Consider the following 24,097-nt stretch of genomic DNA (forward strand, 5'->3'; position numbering starts at 1 on the left):
ATAGAGACATACAAGCACCCCAAAACACACTGGATCTGGGTCTCGCATGGTGCTGTACACAGAGAATATGCCAATAAATTCTCCTCACCCTCCTTCCTCATCCTACAGTTCATGGTCTTCATTTCTGGGGTTATTTCTAATATCTCTTCTGATTTACACCTTACAAGGAGAAATCACATCATCCTCAGCTCTCGCGCTGCAACACGGCATTCTCCCCCAGCTATGGGATCGGCTCCACACAAGCCCATCGATTCCCACTTCTCTCTGTTATGATCCAGAGCACCCTGATGAAATTGCAGCAGCACAAACACTGGCACCCCCAGGGGTGAGAGAGGGAACAGATAAGCATAAAACAGAGCAATCAAGCAGAATAACAGCACTTCTTCAAAACATCATGTCTAGCAGGTTTAAAAAAAAATATATATATTTAAAAAAAGAGAGAAAGTGAGGAGCTAATGGCACATGATCTACTGCCCGGCTACAGTTTGTCTGGCAAAGAGATCTCAGCTCAGAGCCATTAGAGAGAGAGCAAAAGCAGCATCTGTCTGGTGTCACCCTACAGCCCTGCTCTGTGTCACGGCCACCCCATCCCAGTGCTTTCCAGTTTCAAGGTGCAATTGGACAGGGTGCTAAACAATCTCATCCAGGCTCCCTTACCCACAAAATGTTGGAGCGGATGATCTTTTGAGGTCCCTTCCAGCCTGGATGTTCTATGATTGTTCTATGATTCTGTGATTTGATGGGGACAGGGGGTCAGGCTGCTAAACACCCAGAATGAGCAGCATTGGCCATGCTGCACCCACACCTCACAGCATCCCAGAGGGACACGTGCAGGGGGTACCAGGGATGGGGACACGTTGGAGCCAACATTGCTCCCAGAGAGCAAACACATCTCCTCATCCCTCCCAGAAATGCTGGGCACCAGGGGTTGGGTGGAAAGCAAATTAGGGAAAAGAAATGCACCTTATCGCAGCAAATCCTGGTGCCCCTTCCTGCAGAGCTGCTGCAACATGTCTATGAAACCGCTGTGGCAAATCTGATGAAATAAAGAGACTCCTGGACACAGGTTGAGGGGCTGCTGCATCCCTCTGTCCATCCGTCCCTCTCAGCACCAAGAGCTACATGCCAGGGCACCCTTGTCCCCAACGGCACTGGGATACGCCCGATGTGACCTGAGGTGGCCTTTAACCTGCAGGAATTACACTGCTGGGAGGGATGGGGAAGCTCGGCAAAACTCCACATGGGTAATTAGTGCTGCACTAATTGCCATCATGGTGGGATGGAGACACACTGTCAAGGTTGACATGCCCTAAACAGAAGCTGATTTTTGTCACTGTGTTGCTCTCCTGAATTCATGGAGCAGGAAAGGCAGGGGAGGAGAGTGTAAGTTTTAGAGAGGTTTTTTTCTTAATTGATGGTTTTTCAGACGGCTGCTCCGTCACAGGGGCTGCAGGTTGAATTAAGCTTTCGCACAGTGAAGTGACTGTGGGGACAAGGAGTCTCTTTGCCACCAGCTGGCAGCCAGGCAGCACTTCCCTCTGCCACCGTCACCGTTTGCTCAGCCATGCAGAGCCCGTGGCAGTGCCGGCAGGACCAGGTCTCACCGCACCGCTACACCCTGGGATGCAGCTGGTGGAGCCAAGGATACTTGGCTGAGCTCTCCCACGGTCACTGCAATGTCACAGAAGGGGACAGACCCTGCCTGGCCAGCCTGGTCTGCTTAAAAATAGGGAGCAAAGCACAAAAATGGAATAATGATCTTGCTGTGCGATGGCAGGTCAGGGTGAACAGCCCTCCGCTCTCTCTTTAGCTGAAGGAAATGAGGTTTCTGTGCTCATGTCTGTGCCCTGAAATGCTGCTGGGCTGACAGGTAGGAGCAGGGGGAGAGCCTTTCCCTGCCTGGGCAAGAGCTGCAACACCTGCATGGACCCTACGAGATGCCAGAGCACCCCTGAGGAAGAGGGCTCCCTCCTCACACCCTGCGGAGCCAAACCTGAGTCTGCACCCAGCCAGGGCCATGACGACCAAGCCCCCACGAGCCACCTGGTACCCACCACCTCTCCAAAGGGAGTCCCGAGCAGTCCTTCCCAAACGAGACCCAAAGATAACAAAGCCCCAGAGGAAGGAACAATCCCAGATGCCACAGGGATGCGGGTAGCGAGTTCCTCTCCTCAGGGGATGAGCCGTAACCAGTCACAGCTACCGACAGCGGCACCACAGCCAGCACAGGGGCTTAGCACCAGCCCCACAATCACTGCGAGGCTTCTGAGAGCCAAGATTGATGTTATATTTATATATAGCACACAGTGAACATACACAAAGAGCTCTGGCTGCCTTGGCCAGGGTGGAACGATGTTACGTCAGCCCCCGCAGCGCAGCCGGGACCTCAACCAGGAGCAGATGGTGGCTGCCCCTGCAAGAAATCAGAGCGACTTTTGGGAGCCTGGCCCGAGGCGAGGGGTGGGAACAGCCACCCCCAGCTGCCTCTCACACCAAACCCTCTGTCCTCAGCCCCAAACCCCTCCATCTCACGGGAATCTAACCTCAAACCAGCCCGGCTTAGCCTGGGCTTGAGCACCAGGAGCTGGAGCTGCTTGGCTGGGAGAGCAGCGGCGCTTCTGTCAATAATTCGACAAGGACAGGCACTGGGTTGGGCGTAACAGCGCACAGCCCAGTGCAAACTGTTTATTTTTCCACGGGTGTGATGCTTGTATCATCCAGCTCAACTCCCTGGAGAAGTTTATATGATCATAAACCTGCAGCATGCTGGCTATCCATTACACTTCTCCTCTAGAAAAATCTTCCCTTAAGGAAAGGCACTCATCCACCCTTGAAAACCCAGCACACTGGAATTTACATGTAATGATTTCCACCTACCACATGCAAAAAATAGAGGTGTAAGCAGTGCAAGCATCCCTGGCTGAATCTCAGTCCTTATGTGCTCAGCATAGTGGCATATGTGGGGACATGGGAGCAGGCCCATGGCATGGTCCAGACCTGCTGGCACACAGAGTGGACACTTAATAATCAACAGGGAGAGAGAATTTTTAGGAAATGAGGCTCCGCATGGCCCATTGCTCGTGGAACGTTTTAACATTTTATAACTGGGTCTAATCTGGAAGAATTTATTGTGGGGATGCTGCCAAACTTCAGGTCTGCACTCCAGCTTACAGCAATACAAATACATGCTGAAGACGGGGATCCTGGGAACTGCCGGACAGAATTATTTCAAATAATTCAGCATGAGGCAGACATATAACGGGAAGACTTTTCATTGCAAACAGCTCAAGTTCAGCAAAGTTAAACATCACAGCAGCTGTCTGGATATGGCAGCACTAGGATTGGTACCAGCTCTGTGCCTGCGCACACCCACCTAGTGTCTCTGCACCCCAGCGTCCCTGTCCCTTACAGCTTTGCCATAAGCATCGTGTGCCACCCGTCACCTTGGGAAAGCGGCATTTGGTGACAGCAGCATGAAAACACGCAGCACGTGCCACATCCCAAACCCCGGTCAGCGCCTTCTCCTCTGGAGAAACTGGGGCCACATGCAGGCTGGGGGTCCCAAAGCACCCAAACGAGTGGGTACCCAACTGCATTGGGTTCAGTGCAAACAGGGATACACCCAAAACCCCAAAAGTTATGAGTGACCTGAGTGATGGCATTTGTGTCCAAGGGAAGGCAGCAAGGGCTCCTGCCTCTACCCACCTCCTCCCAATTCACAGACAAAGGAACTGGATTATTTTAGGGCAGAAAAAGGCTCTTTTATCCAGCAGATAACATCTGGAAACTGATGCTCAGCAAACTTCAGATGTGGGGGGTGAGTTTTTCAGCTGCGAGGACAATCGTTCACTGCAGCCCATTAGGAACAAACCAGCTTCTGAGTCTTCCCGCTATGACAGGACAGCTTGCACATCATGTAGGAAAACAGATGTGCTCTGTCAGGCCTGGTGCAGAAACCACCACACCAAATTGTCCAGGTTTTGAGCCTTCTTTTTGAGAGAGAGCAGACCGACCCGTTGGCTGGACATCTCACCCCCTGCAGCATCCCCACGGCCATCCTTCCAGCCCCCGTCGGATGCACCCGCAGCACAACAAGCCTGGGCTGGCTCTCCCCTCCATCCTCTGGTGCAGAAAACCTTGGCTAAGAAGACCTCTGAGATAAAAGCTGCGTTGTAAAAATATACTGGCGAGCTCTGTCTAGGGACTCTTATAACTCCTGCAAACCCTGAAGTTTTAATCATTCATTCTCTGCCTTCGCAGGGGCAAACATGCACAGGGGAAGGTGGCACAGCTGGGGACAGAGGCAGTGACCTCTGCAGTCACACCACTTCCCATGCACAATTTAAGGTTGTGTGAGGGGGGAAAAAAATAATACCATTTAATCACCTAATTGAGGACTCCATAGTAATGTGCGTGCACTGGAGGGTCAAATAGAGATGACATGAAGCATGCAAATCTGCTATTTCTAGATTTTCAAGCAATTTGACTTGCAAACTAGTTAAGACTACCATAATTTTGTAAATTTTATATATACACCTGCACACGCAAAACCATGATTTCTATCCTATTAAACATATTCTACTGCACATACACAAACGGTACTGATGCATTGCAATTTATCACAGTATGTCTGAGATTGGAAGGGACCTCAAAAGATCATCTAGTCCAATCCCCCTGCTGGAGCAGGAACACCTAGGTGAGGTCGCACAGGAACATGTCCAGGCGGGTTTGAATGTCTCCAGGGAAGGAGACTCCACAACCTCCCTGGGCAGCCTGGGCCAGGCTCTGTCACCCTCACCATGAAGAAGTTTCTTCTTAAATTTTTGTGGAACCTCTTGTGTTCCAGCTTGATCCCATTACCCCTTGTCCTATCATTGTTTGCCACCAAGAAGAGCCTGGCTCCATCCTCATGGCACTCACCCTTTATATATTTATAAGCATTAATAAGGTCACCCCTCAGTCTCCTCTTCTCCAAACTAAAGAGACCCAACTCCCTCAGCCTTTCCTCACATGGGAGACGCTCCACTCCCTTCAGCATCTTGGTGGCTGCGCTGGACTCTCTCCAGCAGTTCCCTGTCCTGCTGGAACTGAGGGGCCACAACTGGACACAATATTCCAGATGGGGTCTCACCAGGGTGGAGTAGAGGGGAAGGAGAACCTCTCTGACCTACTGACCACCCCCCTTGTAATACACCCCAGGTACCATTGGCCTTCCTGGCCACAAAGGCACAGTGCTGGCTCATGGTTATCCTGTGTGATTTTGCGTATTTACAGTGGGTTAAATGTTTAGTTTGCAAAATCCTTGTGCACGTCATAATTGCAGGCACACAATAGCATAAGACACCAGATCCTTGCTGTGCAACACTGTATTGGGCATTTCAGAGCACCAGACCTCTGGGAGGATAATTTACTCACAGACCACTTTCACCAACCCTCAAGCAAGAAATACCATCTGCAGGAGCCAAGCGTTACATTTTCAGATGCCACTTATCCCTTAATTAAGCAGATTTTAATTGGGCGACTCTAAGCTTTAATTAATGGCAAATTGTCCATGAGCGTTTATTTTTGGGTCACGTTCCCAGACGGGATTTTTCTGGGTTGGTTTAGGGAGTTTGTGTTTTGTTGAGCTGGGTTGCAATTGCAGTTATTGCACTTTATGGGGAAAAGAACAGCTCCCACGAGCCCCAAAGCAACTGGATTCCCACCACACCAAGGAAGTTTCCCAATTTCCTCCTCTTCTTTAACCAGAGCATCCCCTGAACAGCAAGGTGAGCTCAGCAAAGCCCCAACACCCATGTTGTTCCCACTGGTTCCAGCACATCGGGACAATAGGGGGAACTCTCAGCAGCAGCCAGGGCTTGTGCATCCCCCCAGCACCCCAAAAATCACAGGAACATTGTCAGTGCCACTCTTCCAACTGAGTCCCCACCAGCACAGACCCACAGCACTGCCAGGGGTCTCATTCAGGAATCGTTACAACTCAAAGCACAAAAAAAAAAGGTGCAAATTGAAGAATTCAGCCTTGGGAAGGAGGTACTTGGGGCTTTGCCTTGCCCACACCAGCTTACACGCAGCTCCCACCTGCTGCATTAAAATACTCCCCTGAAAATCAACCCCTCCACCATTTCCAGGCCGGTTTGCTGCTTCAGGGAATGCATGGATTAGGGCTCAAGGGACAGGTTTGAACCAGTGCAAACATCACTTGCTGTAAAGGCTATGGGTGTGCTCCAAGGGAGCAGCACTGATAGGGGACAGGACACCGAGCATCCCCATTCCCTGCACACTAGAGTCAGTTCCCTCCTGTTTCTGGCACCCTCGTCCCTCCCGAGATCATCAGCGAGTATCCTTTGGTACCAGCTACAAACACAGTAAGTGGTGACAGCCCAGTTTCTCTCCCAGACGGATTCACCTCCTGCTTTTACAACCCAAAGCCCCAGCTGGGGCTTATGAAGTTATAAACTGGCCTCTCCCAAGCATGAGCCACATGAACCAGCGTTCCAGCCAGACAGGGGAGAGGAGACGATGCCAGCCCCACAACAGGGATGCTGCAGAAGCACCAACCTAAGCAGAGGCACAGGAGGCACCAACAAATCATCTAATTCCAACCAAGCTTGAGCAAGCAAAAAAGAAGAAATGGATCCCCATTTCCTAGTGGATCCATCTAAGAAATGGATCCTAAATTCCTTCCAACCCTGAGGTGCCACAAACGCCACACACTGTGCCCTCTCCTCTGCGTGGACCAGAGGGAACACACAACCTCAACAAGGTCCTACCGGCTCTGGACACCAACTCTGTTATTACCTGCTCTCCTCTGGCACTCGCTCTCCGTTTCAATTATTCTCCATTTGACTCAGGCTCAGTGTGCAAAGCACCCGGCTGCACGAGTACCGCAGGTCACTGCTCCAGCTTGCAAAGCCAAGCCCAGCTCCAAGGTCAGGATGGCCAGTCAAGCTCTGCAAGCATCTGCTCCTCATTCCCCATCCATCTACTTAAGGATATTGATTGCAGCTGTGCTGCACAGGCCTTCCTCAGAGAAGAAATGCACCATTGGTAGGGACTGGGTGAAAAGTAAGAGCCTCAGCCCCAAAGAACTGCCTTATTTTATACCAAAGTTTGAGAAACTCACATATCTGGAAGACTGTGCCCCATTCACCAGCAGGTTCTACAACAAAACCTGAAAACCTGCCCAAAGTCACGACCTTTATCAGCCTGGGCAGTGATCAATGGGTAATGCCACACACCTGGATGATGCCCGGTCAAACCCTCCTCAAGGCTGCTCCATGACCCGAAGGGAATAAAAACATACAAACATAAAGCTTCATAATGCTGCTGCAGCCAAGAGACACCTGCAGCTCTTCTCTTCTATGCCCAGAGAAACACTGGGCTGCAGACGCCCCCTCTCTGCTGCTCCACTCCCCCCCAGGCCCTCACTGGAGTTACCACCTCCCAAGTCCCTGTTCCCCTGCACCTTATCCCTACTTGGATTTTGCTCCAGTTCCAGCCCCTGAAATGCGATTCCCAGCTCAGTTTCCCAGGCTGTGAACTGCAGCGCTCCAGCCGTTTCCAAGCGGAGTTAAACTCTACTGAGATACATCAATGCTTTCCCTCTCGGAAACACGTTCCCACCGATGTGGCTGTATCAAACCCTCTGGCATACTCAGACACACGTTTTTGGGCAGGGGTTTGTGCAGTGAACTGAGGCATGGGGTCACCACCTCTGACTGGGACCTGTACATGTTAGCACAAGGTGAATGCAGAAATGAGTGTCCTAGAAACAAGTCAGCCTTCCTTCAAAATAAACGTCCTTTTTTATAGTCACTTTATTAACATATTTGCCATGCCCCACACAGCCCAACACTTTCCAGTGAAAAGTCCCAGACCCACATGCCGAGCTTTGGGAACTGATTGCTTGAAGTTTTTGTAAGACAAACCAGTTCTGCGCCTCATTTTATAGCGTGAGGGGCCCAAACCCCATTCTGTCCGTCGCAGGTGGGAGCTGCTCAGGGGCTCCAGCCACCGGGAGGGACAGGACTCAACGTTCCCTAAAGTTTCATGAAAAGTTTCAAGACGGTGACTCAGTGATCAGCCATAGAAGGGAAAGATGAGGGACATGGAGAGGTGCTGCTGTGCCCCAGGTACAAGAGCTCCAGCAGTGGCTCATTATGTTCTATTCCACATCAGAGAAGCCATGCACAAACCCCGGCAAGCCCAACTGCCCTGCTCGTGCAGGGAGAGGGACACTGTGCCCCTGCCACCGAGACCCTTACACCACACCAAGACCCCCCCCAAAGAGAGACCTTCCTAACACCGCCAAACGCTCCCATGGGGATGCCGTTGGGGGTGTGGGGGGGAGCCTTTCTGTACGCAAAACAAGCGAGGCTGCCCCGCGGCCAGAGCCCCAAGGTGTCCCCCCCTGGGAACCGCCACCGCACCCCGCATTGCCCCGGCTGCGGGGGCACCGGTACCGGCGGGGCTGCAGAGCGGGCGGACAGTGCATCCTAGCGGGGAGCGCCGCGCCCAGCACCGGGACCGCCGCCATGCCCCCACCGACCGCATGCATGGGGGGGGGATAGCGTGACCGCCCCCCCCCCGCCCCGGTGCGTTCCTACCTGCGTGCAGCCCCGAGCCCGGCTCGGGGAGCTCCAGCCCCGCCGGGCACAGGCACAGGGACAGGGCGCAGAGCAGCGCCAGCGCCCGCGCCCCGCAGCGCATCGTGCGCCCGGCCCCGCCGCCCCCGCCCCGCGCCGGGGACACCCCCTTCCCTCCGCCCCCTTCCCCACACGCACCTCTGCGAGGGTTGGCACACACTCCTGCGGGCCCGGTGCTGCAGGGGTTAATGTCCCCCTCTGCCCCCCTCCCCAGAATCAGAGGCGCTTCCAACGCAGGGCTTGGAGCGGGGGTTGCCCCGGCGTGCCCTGGAGAACAGGAGCTGAGGGGAGAGCCGCTCGCTCTCTGCAGCTGCCTGGAAGGAGGTTGGAACCGGGGGGATCGCTTTTTTCTTCCAAGTTGTAAGTGATAGAACAAGAGGAAGCGGCCTCAAGTTGCACCACGGGAGATTGAGGTTGGATCTGGGGAACAATTTCTTCCCCAAAGGGCTGTGGGGCATTGGAACAGGCTGCCCAGGGCAGTGCTGGAGTCACCATCCCTGGAGGGTTGGACAGACGGACATGAGGTTCTCAGGGACATGGGGCAGTGCCAGGGGTGGGTTAAAGGTTGGACTCGGTGCTCTTGAAGGTCTTTTCCAACCACTATGTTTCTATGTGTGCAGAGCAGCAGGGGGTAACACAGACACATGCCTGTACCTAAACCAGGGGCTGCAGGGTTAATGACCCCCCCATCATGTGCTGGTTTCACCTCCGTAGGTAATAGGTAAAGGAGACGTGCATCCCTCACAAATAAAAGTTGCTGCAAGTGTTTTGTTTTGGGTGCTTTGCCCCCCAAGATGTGTCCCAGCTCGCTGCTTCTCCCAGTGGGGTGCCTGACCCTGTGTCCACAGGGTGATGGGAACAGATCAGCCTCCCAACTGGCGTTTTGGGGTGAGGGAGGGACCCCAGCTCTCCTAGTCATCTGGGTTTAATCCCCACTCTCCTCACCCAGACCCTGGGACAGTTCACCCCCTTCTTGGCATTACAGGGGTTAAATCTCACCAGGTCCCCCCTCTCTGCCCCTTCCCCTGCCATGCACCAACTCAGCTTATCAGGGAAATGAAGGTCAGACACGCTCAGGAGTCATTTGCTTTGCTGTGTAGAGGACTTTATTTGTCAAGAACACATGACACGGGCTCGGCTTTCCCTTCTCAGGTGTTGCTAAATCCCATTGATTTCCACGGCTGTCCCCATCTGTCCCAGCAGCACATCTGTTCCATCTCGGGGCTCTGTCCTGCAGCCGGTCTGTGCTGTGGGACACGCAGAAACTCTGCCCTCCGCTCCTTCCACATCCCACCATCCCACCGCAGGACCAGTGGCTTAGGTGGGCCACCTGCAGAACCAGGTCTTTAAAATGCTTTCTGCTCCACGAGGAGAAATAAAACCTTGCAGAAGGCATTTACTCTGCCACAGTCCTGTTGGCTCAGCTCATCACCTTTTTAAATGCACTGTCACTTTGCTGGATCCAGTAACACAAGCGCATTCACTCCCTTCTGCAGCCTTCTGAGAGAAAATGGGGCTTTACATCCCTATGGTATTTCAGGTTTTTGTGCGGGAGCAGCTGGGCAAGGATCGTGACGACTCTTCCTCCTCTGCTTGCGCCGTGCTGGGCAGACGAAATGCTGCCAGAAACAGAGAAATTATAAAAAGACACAGGCAAAACTGGGATATTCTGTTTCAGAGCAGTGACAGAAAGTGGAGATGAGGATAAAATGAATAAACTATGGTTATAGACACTGTTTTCTTTGAGTTAACGCAGCTCTGCTGCACCAGCAGGTCCCATGCTCTCCCCGTGGGCAAAAGGCTCCGTTGCGGTGTTTCCATCAGTTTGCTCAGACCTCAAACAGCCTCAGCAGCTCCTTCGTGCTGACTCACTTGCCTCAAGACTTCACCCCCATAAACATTTGCAGAGCCTTATCAGAGCCCCCTCTATATCACCAACAGAGCTCCTCACAGCTACCGCCATCGGTCCCCGGCCTTTCGGCATTTTTTATCATTGCTCTTTGCTTTGAATTCCCTCCAGCGAACCAATGCGTCTGCTAGTGTGATGCCAAAATCCTGGTGTCACCCCGCTAACACCCCACTAGCAGCCTGTAAATGTAAAAAAACAATCATGCACACATCAGTGGTTTAAAACACAGAGACAGAATAACCTGCAGGAGCTCAGGAGACCTTGTCCTTGCTTCTGCGCTCACTTGCGGGGTGACCCTGAGCAATTCAGTCTCCTTGAGGTGTCTCGGTTTATTTGTTTTTAATCACATGAAGATGCAAAACCAGCCTCTTCTGTGAAATACTTTGCAATGAGCTGAGGGACAGTGTTGAGCTGAGGCTCGTTATGGTGCTTTCTGAAAACAGTGCTTTCCTCAGCCCTAGAAATACCAGGAGATCTGCTTAGGGCTGATCAAAAGGGATGAATTCCACCGGGACAGGTAATTAATCAGTTCGGAGGGCACGCAGGAATCTACAGGCACCCTCTGCAAATGTGGCTGGAACGGGGAATCAGCCAGATGATGCTGGGAGTACAAAAAGTCAAGTTACCTGCACTGCTCAAACTCAGGTGTATTCAGTGTCTCGCCCCAAGTTTTCTGCATCCTAAGGCAAATATTTCAGGGAATAACTCTCAAAAATTGACCAGGGGAGATGTATCAGCCTTTATCCAGTTGTTTTTTTTGGTTTCCCTAGAATGTAGAAAAAGCCTGAAAATGCTACCCCCTAATGGTAAACTGAGGTGTGGGGGTGTCGTATGTAGAAATAGTGATCCCAAGCCCAGATTTATCCATGGGGATGTGTGGAGCAGAGATGGAGCAGTCTGTGCCAGCAAGATGTGTCCCTGCGGGGCAGAGACCCCGTGCAAACCCGCTCCCGGCAGCTTCACAGGGACAGTGTGACACCCGACATGAGAAACGAGACGTGCTGGGGACGAGGTACAAAAACGGAGCTGTTTTGTAAAGTTCAGCTGAACTCAAAAGCAAAGGATGGGAAGAATACAACTGAAATAAGGAGAAATACAAAGAGAGGGGAGGAGAAGATGAAGGGAAGAAAGAGGAAAGGAGAGGGAAAAAGAAGAGAAGGGGGAAGAGAAGGGGGGGAAGAGAAAGGGGAGAAGAGAAGGGAGAGGAGAGGAGAGGAGAGGAGAGGAGAGGAGAGGAGAGGAGAGGAGAGGAGAGGAGAGGAGAGGAGAGGAGAGGAGAGGAGAGGAGAGGAGAGGAGAGGAGAGGAGAGGAGAGGAGAGGAGAGGAGAGAAGAGAAGAGAAGAGAAGAGAAGAGAAGAGAAGAGAAGAGAAGAGAAGAGAAGAGAAGAGAAGAGAAGAGAAGAGAAGAGAAGAGAAGAGAAGAGAAGAGAAGAGAAGAGAAGAGAAGAGAAGAGAAAAGAAGAGAGAAGAGAAATTCCCTGAAAGGCTTTTAGGATTTGAAAACACAGCTGGGATTGTACGCTGGTTCTGGAGCTGCTCTGTGACACACATCTGGAGGGGAGATGTCACTCATCTGGTGTTCCAGGCAGGTTCCAGCTCCGCGGAGGCGCGGTGGAGCGGACTCGGCGCTGCTGGAGTCGGGATGCACACTGATTCACAAACCTTGCACTATTTTCCAAACCTTTCCCTGTATGCTGCTCAGACACATTCAGAAATCTCCCTTCGTCCTGTTTGTTTGGGATATCTTAACGTTTCAACAAAAATCTTAGTCTTCTCCGTTATGCTCCAGGGTTGTCCCACTCAAGAAACCAAAGAAACCCAAACCCTGTACAGCCTGCAAGCCAAGAGAAGTTATTCTGCTCCAAATTTTGCCAACAATTTGCTGTGTGACCTCAAGCAAAATAATTATCTTCACATGCTACAGCCTGAACTGGTGATCAGGAGGGTGAAAGACCTTTTCTTTGAATGTACCGCATTTCCCACAATACCCAAACCTTAGGTGGGACCTTGGATGGTCTCATCACAGACATGATGCAACAAAATAGAAGAAGAGTTGAATAACTTTTTGGAGACTCCTTGATGTTACCAGAAGTGTCACAACACCACGCCCCAATGAAGGAGATGCATGCAGTGCATTTTTCACCTTGGTAGGGGATGAAGGTGATTCTCCAGTTATCCAAAGATATCAAAGGTTCCTGCCTTGTGTACCAACAGACTTTGGGTTTTTCTTCTGCTCAGTGCAAGCCTTGGGAGTAAGAACTTCAAGGTACACTCAGCAAGTATTATTATTGTTGTTATTATTATTATTATTATCTACAAGTACAATATCACACCCTGGACACGTGCCAGACTCCTGACACCAAACCAACCCCACATGGCACCGATTTCCACGCTCGTGCCTGAGGTAACACCAGCAACACTTGCTGGGAGTAGGTTTAAGGTTTAATAAGGGTTAATGCTAAAGGGAGCTGCGTCCTAAATATTTTTGCACATCAACATGAGAATCACAGAATCATTTTGGTTGGACAAGACCTTTAAGATCGAGTCCAACCGTTAGCCTAACATCCCTTTGCTAAAAACTCAGAAGGAATCAATCACTGCTGGGATGTTTTGTAACCCTCAACCTAAATGACATGACTTTGCTGCCTGTTCGGCTCCAGGAATCAACACCTCACGCACAAAAGAAACCAACAGACACGGCCAATTTCTTACAGCATCCTGACTCAGGCTTAGCTAAACCCGGTTTTACACCGGATCGCAGGGGCCAGCGCTCAGCGTGGCGCTCGAGCCAGGTTGCCCCCCATGACTCTCCACTAGCCACAGGCTGCACTCCCGGTCACTAGGCACACTGCACACACCAGCTCTGAATTGCTAAGGGTTGTTTGGTTTTTTTTTTGCTAAGTTTTTATTTTAATTCAAGGACTTTGCTTCATACAAAATGTAATTGTAGAAACAACTGCAGAGTTCAAAGTTTGGCTGATAAATATTATTCAGGCAGCAAACTATGCAATCACAGAACCTTTTGTTTTATCTTTCCCCCCTTTTTTTTGGGTAAAGTTCCGCTTGTGTTGCATGGTTGGAACTTTTATCATTTTTAACACTGTTTTTTTAAATATAAAGTTTTGCAACAAACCCCCAATTTATATCAAATATAATTAAAAATTAACAACTGATGAATACATTGTATCAAAAAAGTACGAAGATAAACATTTTCCATGCACATACTTTTTATATATATGTATATATGTATATATTTTACATGCAAACATTACTTAGTCAAAGTACAGCCACTACGAGACTGGTTCTGGATGCAGAAAACTGATCGGTGCAATTCAAGTTTGGCAACTCACTATGAGGGTTCTTGGAAATATCATGTATGCATTGAAGAGACAGCAGAGAGGCTGTAAAAAAAGGTGGGAAAAGGGTTATGAACAATTGTGGTCAGGCTTGTCTGTCACTGTCATTGAGCCCTACGAGGCGAGTGAAGGGTTAAACAACTTGAGATTCTTCTTCATGTCCTGCCTAAAAAATGGAGTGGCCCAAGGCCACCGTGTGGCCACTGTTTGGCCATCGCTTCCCGACAGTGTGTTAGTGTGGGACGAGGGGTTTGGGGATCTGAAATGGGACAGGAAAGGGAAATCAGAGTGGGGAAAAGCCAAAATTCTTCAGGACAGAAAGACGTCTGTTTTGCTTTCTACTGTGGGTACAATGTCTGCGTGCGCTGCCAGAGATCGCGTCTTCCCTCCCCTGCCTGGACTAAAATGGCAATGTTTTCTTTAAAATCTCAAATAACGTGTTTGTGCCTTCAGGTAAGGAAAACGTAGAAAACGTTTGGTCACAATCGTGCTGACGCCTGAAACAGGGAAATCCAGCAGATAAAGCTACAGGATGGATGAAGGTCTTTCTGCCTGTTTTTGGGATGTGTTTCCGAACGTGTCGTCTGGTTGCATAGCCCTCTGGTTGCAAATCACAGCCGTTACCCATGGCGGATCTCTGCCCACCACACTCCCTTTATTCAAAGTGCACAGAAATACAGAGACAAAGATAGAGACACGAGGTTTTTCCTTTAGCAGAATCCAGGGATGAGATTGGCCAGAGATTATTAGTAAGTAACAGAACAAAAAAAAAAACAACCCTAAAACACAGAAAGAAACAAAACCAGGTTGAATTTCCTCAAACAGAAGAGCTACAGGAGACGTGAAGAACCACCCTGGAGCAGCTTGTTCTCTGCCCAAGGCTGAAAGACTTTTGCTGAGACCACAAGAGACCTCCTGAGCGTTTCGGCAGCATCCAATACCCTCCAACCACCCCAGTGACAAAGCACGTCCCCGGGGTCCAGCAGGATCTCTGCCCATCCTCAGGCTTCTCCTCGGGAACTGTCACAGTTCTGGGGCTCTAAAAATGAATCCATCCAACCCTCTTCTCTTTCCTATCAGCATTTTTAGTGATGGGCTCATCCGGCACATCCCACCCTTAACCTTTTATCAGTGTACGCCGTATCCTCCGGCCACCCTGCGCCCCAAATTAAAGAAATCATCCAACACAAGAGTCATTGCAAGAACACAGAAATCTCATCCCTGAGAATCAGAATTAGAGGTTTTGCTTAGTATTATTATCTTTCTTCATAACCTTCTCTTAGCGGGCCATAAAAATAAGACTCTCCCCGACTGCTCTCAGCACAAATGATGCACCGTGGAGCGCGGCCAGAGCTCTCGCAGCCCCACAGCACGAGCGACACTGCTGCTCCTGCCAGAGCATCTCTCTCCTTTTCCACCTGCATCTCCAATGCTACTCAATGAGAAAAGGCCGGTTTTGTTTGCTGCAGTCGCTCCCCTCCCATCAGTTAACAGATATATTAAAGAGAAAAATAAAAGGCCAACAAAACCCAAACCAAGCCCAAAGCACGTGCGTCTTCCCCCCTGTCAGCTTCCAGCCTGGTACTCGAATACACCGTCCAGTAACGCGACGTGGGCTGCTGCGTGTCCCGCGGAACCTGCGGCTCCCCCCGCTCCTCCCGCCCTCCCCGCGCTCTGATGCGTCGAAGCGAGAGGTCACATCGTCGCTGTGAAAGATTTCAAAGGTTAGGCACTTAGTAGTGAACAACTGGAGCATTCGGTAGAAACGGTGGGACCTGGAATGACAATTGGACTAATTCTCTACATAAAGAGTATTTTTTTTCTTTTTTTTTTCTTATTTTTTTTTTTTTACTGTACAATTTACAAAAATGCACACAATGAAAAGTTAAAGTTCTATCTAATAGCTTGATATAAAACCAATAACATTTCCTCTTCTCACCCCTACACTTTTTCCGCCTTTTTTTCTTTTCTGGATTTTTTTTTTCATTTTTTCGTTGTTTTTTGCTAAATCAAGCTTATATTGTAAACAAGACAAAACAGTGAGGGGCGTGTGGTGGTCGACAGGAGAGAGGGGACAGAAAGAAAAGTCTCAGCAGCAAGGAAACAGTCCTTACAAAGTAGCTCTCTTGTGGCTTCATTGTGTGTCAGTGGGAAGGACCCGACGTGGTGGTGAGTTAAATAAAACAGATTCAACACGGCAGCGGCGTCCGAGCCGAGTCCCGGCTGCCGGAGCCCTCGGTCAGCGCGGAGACGGGTCCCTGGCTGTGCCGAAAAGCTTTGCTGGGGCTGAACATCAAGTCCCGAGGGACCGTCCTTTGTTCTGGTTTGTGTTTCTCCTCTTCCAGTTTCTTGGGTACCTCTCTTTCCTCTTAGCGGTGAAGGAGATAAAACGCGGATGCGATCTTTGTTCGTGCGTGTTTGCAACCCCCGACTCCCACCCTGACCGGGGAAAAAATAATAGAATAATAAATTAATTAAGAAATAGCCCAACAAAAACTGCGAAAAGGATCGACAGACTGTTTTTTTTTCCGCCGTCAAAGGTCAGGACCGCTCTTCTCGCATGAGTCGCGGATTTGGCATCTGGTGTCGTTGAACTAGACAAGGCAGTCGGGAGGCGGGCGAGGGGAGAGAGATGCGCTCCCTCCGCTGCCCTCCCCCTAAGGAGGGAGCCTTCTTCCTCCGTTTGTCTAGTGAAAAATAAAAAGAAAAAAGAAAAAGAAAAGGGGAAAAATAAAGAAAAGGGCTGCAGGAGCGTCTCCGGAGCGGAGGCAGAGCAGTTCTCGCATCGGGGGCTGCCCCGCGGGTCCGTCCGGCCCCGGGCACGGCGCGCGTGGGAGCACGCAGCCTTCCAGATGATAAAACTCATCGATTTTAAACGCGCACACCTCGAGGGGCTCCGCCACGCCGCTAGCACCAGTCATCCTCGTCGGCTTCGTGGTAGTAGCTACGTCCTCTGGTGCCAGTCCCGGAGCCCGCGTTGAGCCCCAGCGTGTAGTGGTACCCGTTGGGCACCCTGCGGATCTGGTGAGACTGGGAGGTCAAGGAGGAGACGTAAGAAGTCCTTGAGGAGCGTCCCGAGTTGGTGGCCACCGCCTCCTCGAAGGTGAGCGTGTCCTCTGGCACGGCGCGGTAGGGGCTGTCACCGTCATCGCGGTGGCCCAGGTAGGGGTCGGAGCCGATGCGGGCCACCGCTGGCGGGGTGGGCTGCTGGTCCCCCCGCAGCAGCGCGTTGTGCTCGGATAAACCACGGCTCAGACGTCCCGGGGAGAAAGTGGGGAGGCCGGTTTGGAAACTGGTGAAGTGCACGGGCGAGGAGTTAGCGGTCTTGTAAGTGATGCTGGGGCGGGGGGTCAGTGGAGTCTGTGGGAGCTGCCTCCGGCCCCGGCATGGGGTACTAGCACCAGATGTCGACAGCAAGGGGCTCCCATTAACTGAACCACTGCCCTACATAAAAATTGGAACAAAGCAAATCAAAAAATAAAAAAGGGAAACACCAGACAAACACAAAGGCAGGCAGGTATCAAACAGAAGGAGAAGCAACAAGAGGGAGAGACAAGTCACAAGAGGAAAGAAAAGCAAAAAAGAGAGAGTTTAGACAAGCACAGTTAGGGGGAGGAGGTTCTTGAGAAATCATCCAACACGAGATGTAAAGAGCTGGAGAACTAAAGTTCTGCAAGCAGTAGATAAGAACAGAAACGATCAGAGAATCGGTAGGACTCCAACAGAAGGGGACACTGTCCGGAGGAAAGGCATCCACACCATACATGGGCTCGACATGCGCCTTACCTGAACTAGGCGGGAGCAGCTCAAAAGCATACAGTATGTTTTGGGTTTCTTTTATTGTTTTGCAAATACAATTTTGCAAAACGGTACTCTTGGCTTTGGGGGGGATTTTTGCAGAACTTCACCCGATGGTTGTGAATGCTGATGTTGGGGAGCATCTTTGTGGTCAAAACTGGGTTATGTGGAAGGAGGATTTGGGGCAGACTATTTTTTGATAGTTTTGGGGAATGAAATGTATTTTAATTAAATAGGCACTTTCTGGAAAAAAAAAAACAACAAACACAAGCTTTTTGGGTGTGCTTTAACAAGAGGGCTCCTTAAAGAAAAATTGTTTACTTTCTCTTTAATATCAGACATTGGATTTTTGAATGTTATAGAAGTCTGGCAGCTTCCAGAGTTACTAATAGAAACATGTGGGAGTGAGCTAAGCTACAGCAAATTAAAAAATGCCGTGAGTGAGAGGGACAGGCCCTTGTTTTGGCATTTCTGTTTCCATTCTCCCAGGGCAGCAGATGAATAGCCCTGTGAGTGTGTTTTAAAAAGCCCTCAGCCTTTCATGACCTAACATTTTGAGGTCAGACCTGCAATCTTTAAAGAGCGGCTCTTCCTTCCTATAAAAACCATCAGGTTGTTGCATGTTGGGCTGTCAGTCAACGCTTGTGCTGTTCTGCTGGGATTTTCCAGCAGAGCTTTGAGGATAAGCTGGGCAGTGCTGGGTGCAGAGGCTATTTCAGCAGCAGTTGCCATGAGCCGTGTCCTATCTATCAGAAGAAGATGCAAACCCCGTGTTTTCTGGGGAGCAGTGGGGGTGTCCCTCACTGCAGCCGCCGCTCTGCAAGCATCAGGGACCGATGTGGCATTTGCTGCTGGGCCAACACCTCCCATCTTTCACAGCCTGGAAAGCAAGACTTGGCCTTTCTCTTCTTTCATTTTCACCCTCTCCTTTCTCTGTTTCCCCCACATTTCAGCCTTACTGCTCTAGACCCATAGTCCTATCTCCCTGGCTGCTCTGCTTGAACGGGGAGCAAGGGTGTCCTTGGCAGTGGGGTCCCTCACTCTACAGGTGGCTGCTAAAGAGTCACCAAGTGACACGTGCATCCCTGTCTTGGATGTGAAGTACCAAGCAGGATCTCAAAGGCTTTACCTCCTACTGCCCAGCATTCCTTCCCCATTCTGTCTCATTTTAAGCAAAACATAGAAAGGGTGCATACATCCCTGGAAGACCTTAGGGCTCTCTTCCCACCCTGCACCTCCTCACCTGTCTGTGTGGACCTTGCTCTGGGCCTCCGTTGGGTGAGGTGGGTCTGCTCTGATCTGCAGACTTGGGCTGAGAACGGTCCCGGCTGCCATAGCGGTCGCAGGAGTAGAAACGCTGCTTTTCGGAGGAGGAGGAGGAGTGTTGCTTCCTCTCTTGGGATCGGCCACGTTCCTGCTTCTTGTCCTTGGAAGAAGACTCACCAGACTGGGCCACTGAAAGAAGAACATTGTTTGGGAGTCACCAACATGGGAGGAACTCCCAAGTATGGGCCAGGGAGGTCTTGTTGGGCTTGTCCAACATGGGAGACAAGGGAGGGCTGTGCAGACAGGACCCCAAAGCACATCCAATGACCGCTGTGCATCACAAAGAGAGGAGGACGATGGACAAATCCTTGTTTGCAAAGCACTTACCAGCTTCTCCGTCGGCCAGCTGATGGGGGGACCTGTCCAAGGACTTCTGCTTCTTCTCTTTCCGCCGGTGGCAGCGGTGGTGGTGGTGGTGATGCCCTTGCTCCGGCGGCATGCGCTCCAAGGAGTACTCATAGAGGTGCATGGGGTGAGGCCGCTGTGGGGTCAGCGTGGAGACGGAGCGTTTCATGGGGCTCGTGTCCGGGATGGGCTGCAAGGCAGATGGAGACATGGAGCAGGATGAGCGCTGGCGCTGCGCCCTGCTCGGCTCTCGCTTCCCACCATGGGGAGGGTTTTACAGCAAGAGAAAGGGGCAAGGAGGGGAAGGAGGAAAATAGTTAATTGGGTGTAACTAGAATGGGCAGAAGGACTCGTGGGATGGTAGATTGAGTGGTGCTAAAGGTGGAGGAGTGAACGTGATCTCGGTTTGCTGAAATGGGCTTTACTTTTAGCAGAGCGCCAACCCGCAGGTGCCACGGGCGCAGAGCGATGTGCAACATGTCACACCAAACACAGCGGCACAGGAGTCACCAGGAGGTGAGCAGGGCACAGGGCAGCACAACAGCCAAGCATCTCAAAAGTGATTCTCCAAGACCAGTGTTGCCTGAAGCTGCTTCAGGGCACAAGGTCATCCCAAAGCAACTCCAAAGAGGAAAGCAGGAAAGCGTTGCTGGGTGTCACATGGAGAGGGAATAAAAATCAAGAATAAGTGGGCAAGGGACAGGCCAAGCCACCAAGGCATTATTACTTCTATCTCCCTGCAATCGAAGACAATTCACATCAAACATTTAAACCACCATCACTCCTTGAAGCCCTTGTGGCTGGGCCAAGTAGGATAGTGTGTGTGTCCTGCAATTCTACCACGACTTCTCTAAAAATGACTATCGGTGTTTGCTAATGCTGTTTTCAAATCATTTGTGGCCAAACATCTGGACACTGAGCACAGTAACACCGTCTCACACGGTCACTGCTGGGTCCTGTCCCTGGGCCAGCAACAGCTCCAGACACTTCTCCCTTCCCTTTTGGCTCAAAACCTCACAAAGATGCTCTGCAGAAACCAAGACTGCAGGACAGCTATTCACACAGCCTTTCCCTTCCCTACTGCCCAGGGGTAAAGCTCAGAAAACAAGGACAATTCCCACGTGTCCTCTGTCACTCTGCTGGCCTCCAGTTGGCTCTGTGGTGGAGACAGAGCTTCATCCATCCTCTGGAGCTTTCCCTGGTCCACCACAGCATCAAAACTGGTGGCAGAGGACCAACCTTGGAGCACAGTGGTCCAGCCTGGTGGGGAAAGAGCTCAAGATATCCCCAGGTCCCTCAGCTCTTACACGTGTTTCATTCACAATCCAATATATGCCTCCAACAATGCTTCTCGCAGAACATTTACTTTGTTCACTGTAACCTTTCCAAAGAGCCCTGTATTATTTTTACTGTCTATGCTATTTTATTTGCTTATCCTGCAATTCAGATCTCTGGTGCCCTGTGCTATTTGCACAACATCAAGCCAGTTGTTTTGCAGCTCTGCTCCTTATTTTGAGTGGAAAGAACTGCTCTCCCTCCCAGCGGGCTGGTGCAGGTGGATTATCATCTGCGCAAAGGTGGAGTCTGGGCTGAATTTTTGTCTGGTGCTCTCTTGCTAGGCAGTTACCCAAATTTTGGTGCTTTCCAGCACAGAGCAAGGTGGAGTGGTGGAGCTGGAAGGTTTGTCAGGGGCACAAGGCAGATGCTGCTGGTTTTGGGGGGCACAAGGCAGATGCTGCTGGTTTTGGGGGGCACAGGGACATCGGGACATCCCTGGGCTCATGGTGTCCTGCGTTTGTCTCTTCTGGTGGCCCTTGCTCTGTGGGCAAGAAATTATATGTTTGTCCTCCTTGCTTATTGTTGAGCCTGAAGATGGAGGAAGGCAAAGAGGTTCTGTAAACTGAATGGTGTGATGGGCAAAAGAGTGAAAAGTGAGAATTCTTCCCACTAAAAACACTTATCCGGATTTCAAAAATCCACATAGGAGTGCCAGGAAGAAGGCAACAGAAATTTCCCAACAAAAAATCCAGCCAAAGTGATAAGAAATCAACATTTCTTTTCGGACTTCGGACTTGGTTTTGTGCTTATTCCAAAGACAAAAGTCCCTATTGACACTAATGAGAAGCGGCAAAGTGATGAATACCCTTTCCATAAATCCTGACAATGCTCTCGTTACGTTCACGGGGCACGCACAGCCTCTCCACAAGCCTTGGGAGACTACACCATAACCCTTCTGAGAGTTACTAATTGCTTCTTCATTACCAAACCAATTGTTTTCACTTCCTAAATTCCTGTGCAACAAGGCATACAAAAAACCAAAGAAATAAGCAAACCAAACAAAAAGTCCCTGCTGTTACAGCGTGCGGCGTGCAACTGTGGATCGAGGGGACTGCGGCAAAGTGGAAAGAGATAGCGGCTGCGTCGGTGCAAGATTGGACTCCAAATGAGAAGGGGGGAAGTAAAGGGTTAAGGAAGGTTAATTATTTCTTAATATGAATTTAATAGGATACAACTTAGTGCAAACTACATACTGCTAGGTAACTCCCAGGTGACCGTGCTTTGCTCCTCTGCAAACAATTCGGACAAGATGAGAGACATTATTTGAAGCAGCCCCACAGTACAGCCAGTGTCAGACATCACGGCAGATGTGCAGCAGACACGATGACGACAAGGGAGGGGAGGTGACAGGGGAGGACAGCAAAGAGGGGCGAAGAGGTGAGATTAGAAGGGTTTTTTAAAAAAAGTGGAACATAAAAAGACAGGAATGACAGGCAAACAGAAAGGGAGACATCCAGAAACAGAAAGCATTGCAAATAAGAGTTATAAAGAATTCAGAGTTTAGGGGAGCAGAAGCAGCACGTGAGGGGGAGGGTGGAGGGGATGGAGGGGGAGACACACACAGAAAGTACATCGGTTATTCAGCTGAAGCTACAACCACCAAAACATTGTATTATTAAATGAGGTTAGATCTGCTCGGGTATTACGGGCCTGATTCATAACGAGATTAAGCAGCTTTCACGTGGGGCAGCCGTGTCCTGGGGAACTCATGTCTGCAAATATCTGGCTGCAATGCAGAGGAGTTTCCCCAGGAAAGGCTCATGCCTTGGGAGAAGAGATGCTGCTTGTGGTCTGGAATAAAAGACAACATTGTTCTGGGAAGGGGGAAGGGAGGGGCTATGGCTCTGCTTTGGGGTCTGTTTCATTTATTAAGCACGTTGAGTGGTGCTCCTGATAACACGGAGAATTCAGCTCCAGTACAAAGACTGCAGGTTCTGCAGCCACCTGGGAATTTTGCCCGCCGATGAAACGCAGCTTGTGCCAGCCTAAGCACATGAGCAAAGAGATGATACCTGCTGGAGCTATTGCTGCGTCTGCAGCACACAGGCTTTTAGTTTTGGGGTGCAACATATCTTTCACATTTTGCTTCCCATGGAGAGCAACGGGAACAGCCCCACGGGCTGCTCACTCCTGAGTGTATGGATCAGGCCCTTGGAATGAGAGACACAGCTACGAGTGGTGAGATGTTCTGATACACAGGACAGTGACCGGGGAGTATCTGGGACAATGAGCTAGCAACGAACACGTGAAATGCCCAAAAATGATTGGGGATAAAACATGACACCCTATGCAATCAGGAGCATCCACAGGTTGCTGTAAAAGTCAACTCTAATAGGGAGGTTTCTTTAAAAGAATTGAAAGAAGGGAAATCCTCAATGAGATTTTATTGACCAAAGTCACAATATGGTCTATGCTAAATACTATGGGAAGAGAATAAAAAACAGAGAGGCTGATTAGTGTCTCAGTGAAGCCTTCCAGGCACAGGCTGCCTGATGTTTTCTGTGCCTACTACATTAATCACAGAGAATCACAGCACTTCTCCAGCTTTTTTGACAGCCAGGACACAGGAGCATGCCTTGCCTGGCTGTCTGGATAGATGGTGGGAAATCATGCCTTCAGGAATACAGGCTGGCAAACAGTATTGCCCCTGGTTAATGAGAACAGACACTCTTGGGTAGGTGTCCAGCCAGAGGGATTTCTCTGGGTCGCTTCTTGCTGCCACCAGGAAGAAATAAAATGGAGGAAACACTGTGTCTACACAAGACTGAAACAGCCCAGAGAGGTGGTGGATGAACCATCCCTGGAGACATCCCAGGCCAGGCTGGACGGGGCTCTGAGCAACCTGAGCTGGTGAAGATGTCCCTGCTCATGGCAGGGGTGGCACTGGGGGAGCTGGGAAGGGCCCTTCAACCCAAGCCATTCTGTGATTCTATGAATACCTGCCATCCAAGTACAAAGGCTTGTTACTTGTCTCCAGGTTCAGCAAATATATTCTAAAACAAATATTCACAAATAACTTCCAGCAACACAACAAGCAGAGAGAAGAGACTGAGTTCCCAACCCACTCTCCATCTCCCACCACCAGAAAAGCCTCCTCACTCACTTGAGTTTCGGCAGCCAGGCGCGGCATGGAAGCCGCTCGCCCCTGGCTCTCCAGGCCTGGTTGGTGCTCTCCATTGGCAAGCGTGGGGCTGATTTCTCTCATTTCTACCACCTGATAGAAAGAAGAAATGGTTTCAGTAGCAAGAATGTGAACATCAGCTTTGAAGCCATCATTTGAGCAAGCTTCTGCTAAGTTCAATTCAATTGTGAAGAGAAGCTGGGAGAGAATTTAGAGAAGGTCAACAGAGCTGGTGAAGCATCTGGAGCACAAGTG

At 50.5% G+C, this 24,097-nt stretch overlaps 2 protein-coding genes across 21 annotated transcripts in view; both read right to left on the reverse strand.

The window, feature by feature from the left end:
- Nucleotides 1-8,762, reverse strand: part of LOC106146053 (collagen alpha-1(I) chain-like) — a 70,595-nt gene extending 61,833 nt beyond the window's left edge. For all 5 annotated transcript variants that reach the window (XM_065035979.1, XM_065035978.1, XM_065035977.1 and 2 more), the window contains exon 1: nucleotides 8,610-8,762. In XM_065035979.1, coding sequence (XP_064892051.1) covers nucleotides 8,610-8,712 — 103 coding nt within the window. In that variant the 5' untranslated portion in view covers nucleotides 8,713-8,762. The remainder of the gene's footprint in view (nucleotides 1-8,609) is intronic.
- A 966-nt stretch (nucleotides 8,763-9,728) lies between these two features.
- Nucleotides 9,729-24,097, reverse strand: part of CACNA1B (calcium voltage-gated channel subunit alpha1 B) — a 277,816-nt gene continuing 263,447 nt past the window's right edge. For 14 of the 16 annotated variants that reach the window (XM_065035985.1, XM_065035997.1, XM_065036000.1 and 11 more), the window contains 4 exons: nucleotides 23,825-23,935; nucleotides 19,366-19,573; nucleotides 18,956-19,167; nucleotides 13,437-17,358 (listed from right to left, as the gene is read on the reverse strand). In XM_065035985.1, coding sequence (XP_064892057.1) covers nucleotides 16,822-17,358; nucleotides 18,956-19,167; nucleotides 19,366-19,573; nucleotides 23,825-23,935 — 1,068 coding nt within the window. In that variant the 3' untranslated portion in view covers nucleotides 13,437-16,821. Of the gene's footprint in view, nucleotides 10,268-13,436; nucleotides 17,359-18,955; nucleotides 19,168-19,365; nucleotides 19,574-23,824; nucleotides 23,936-24,097 lie in introns of those variants that run through there. The other 2 variants (XM_065035994.1, XM_065035995.1) reach the window with 2 other exon arrangements.

This window comes from Columba livia, chromosome 19, assembly GCF_036013475.1.
Source record: "Columba livia isolate bColLiv1 breed racing homer chromosome 19, bColLiv1.pat.W.v2, whole genome shotgun sequence".
In the NCBI taxonomy this organism is placed as follows: domain Eukaryota; kingdom Metazoa; phylum Chordata; class Aves; order Columbiformes; family Columbidae; genus Columba; species Columba livia.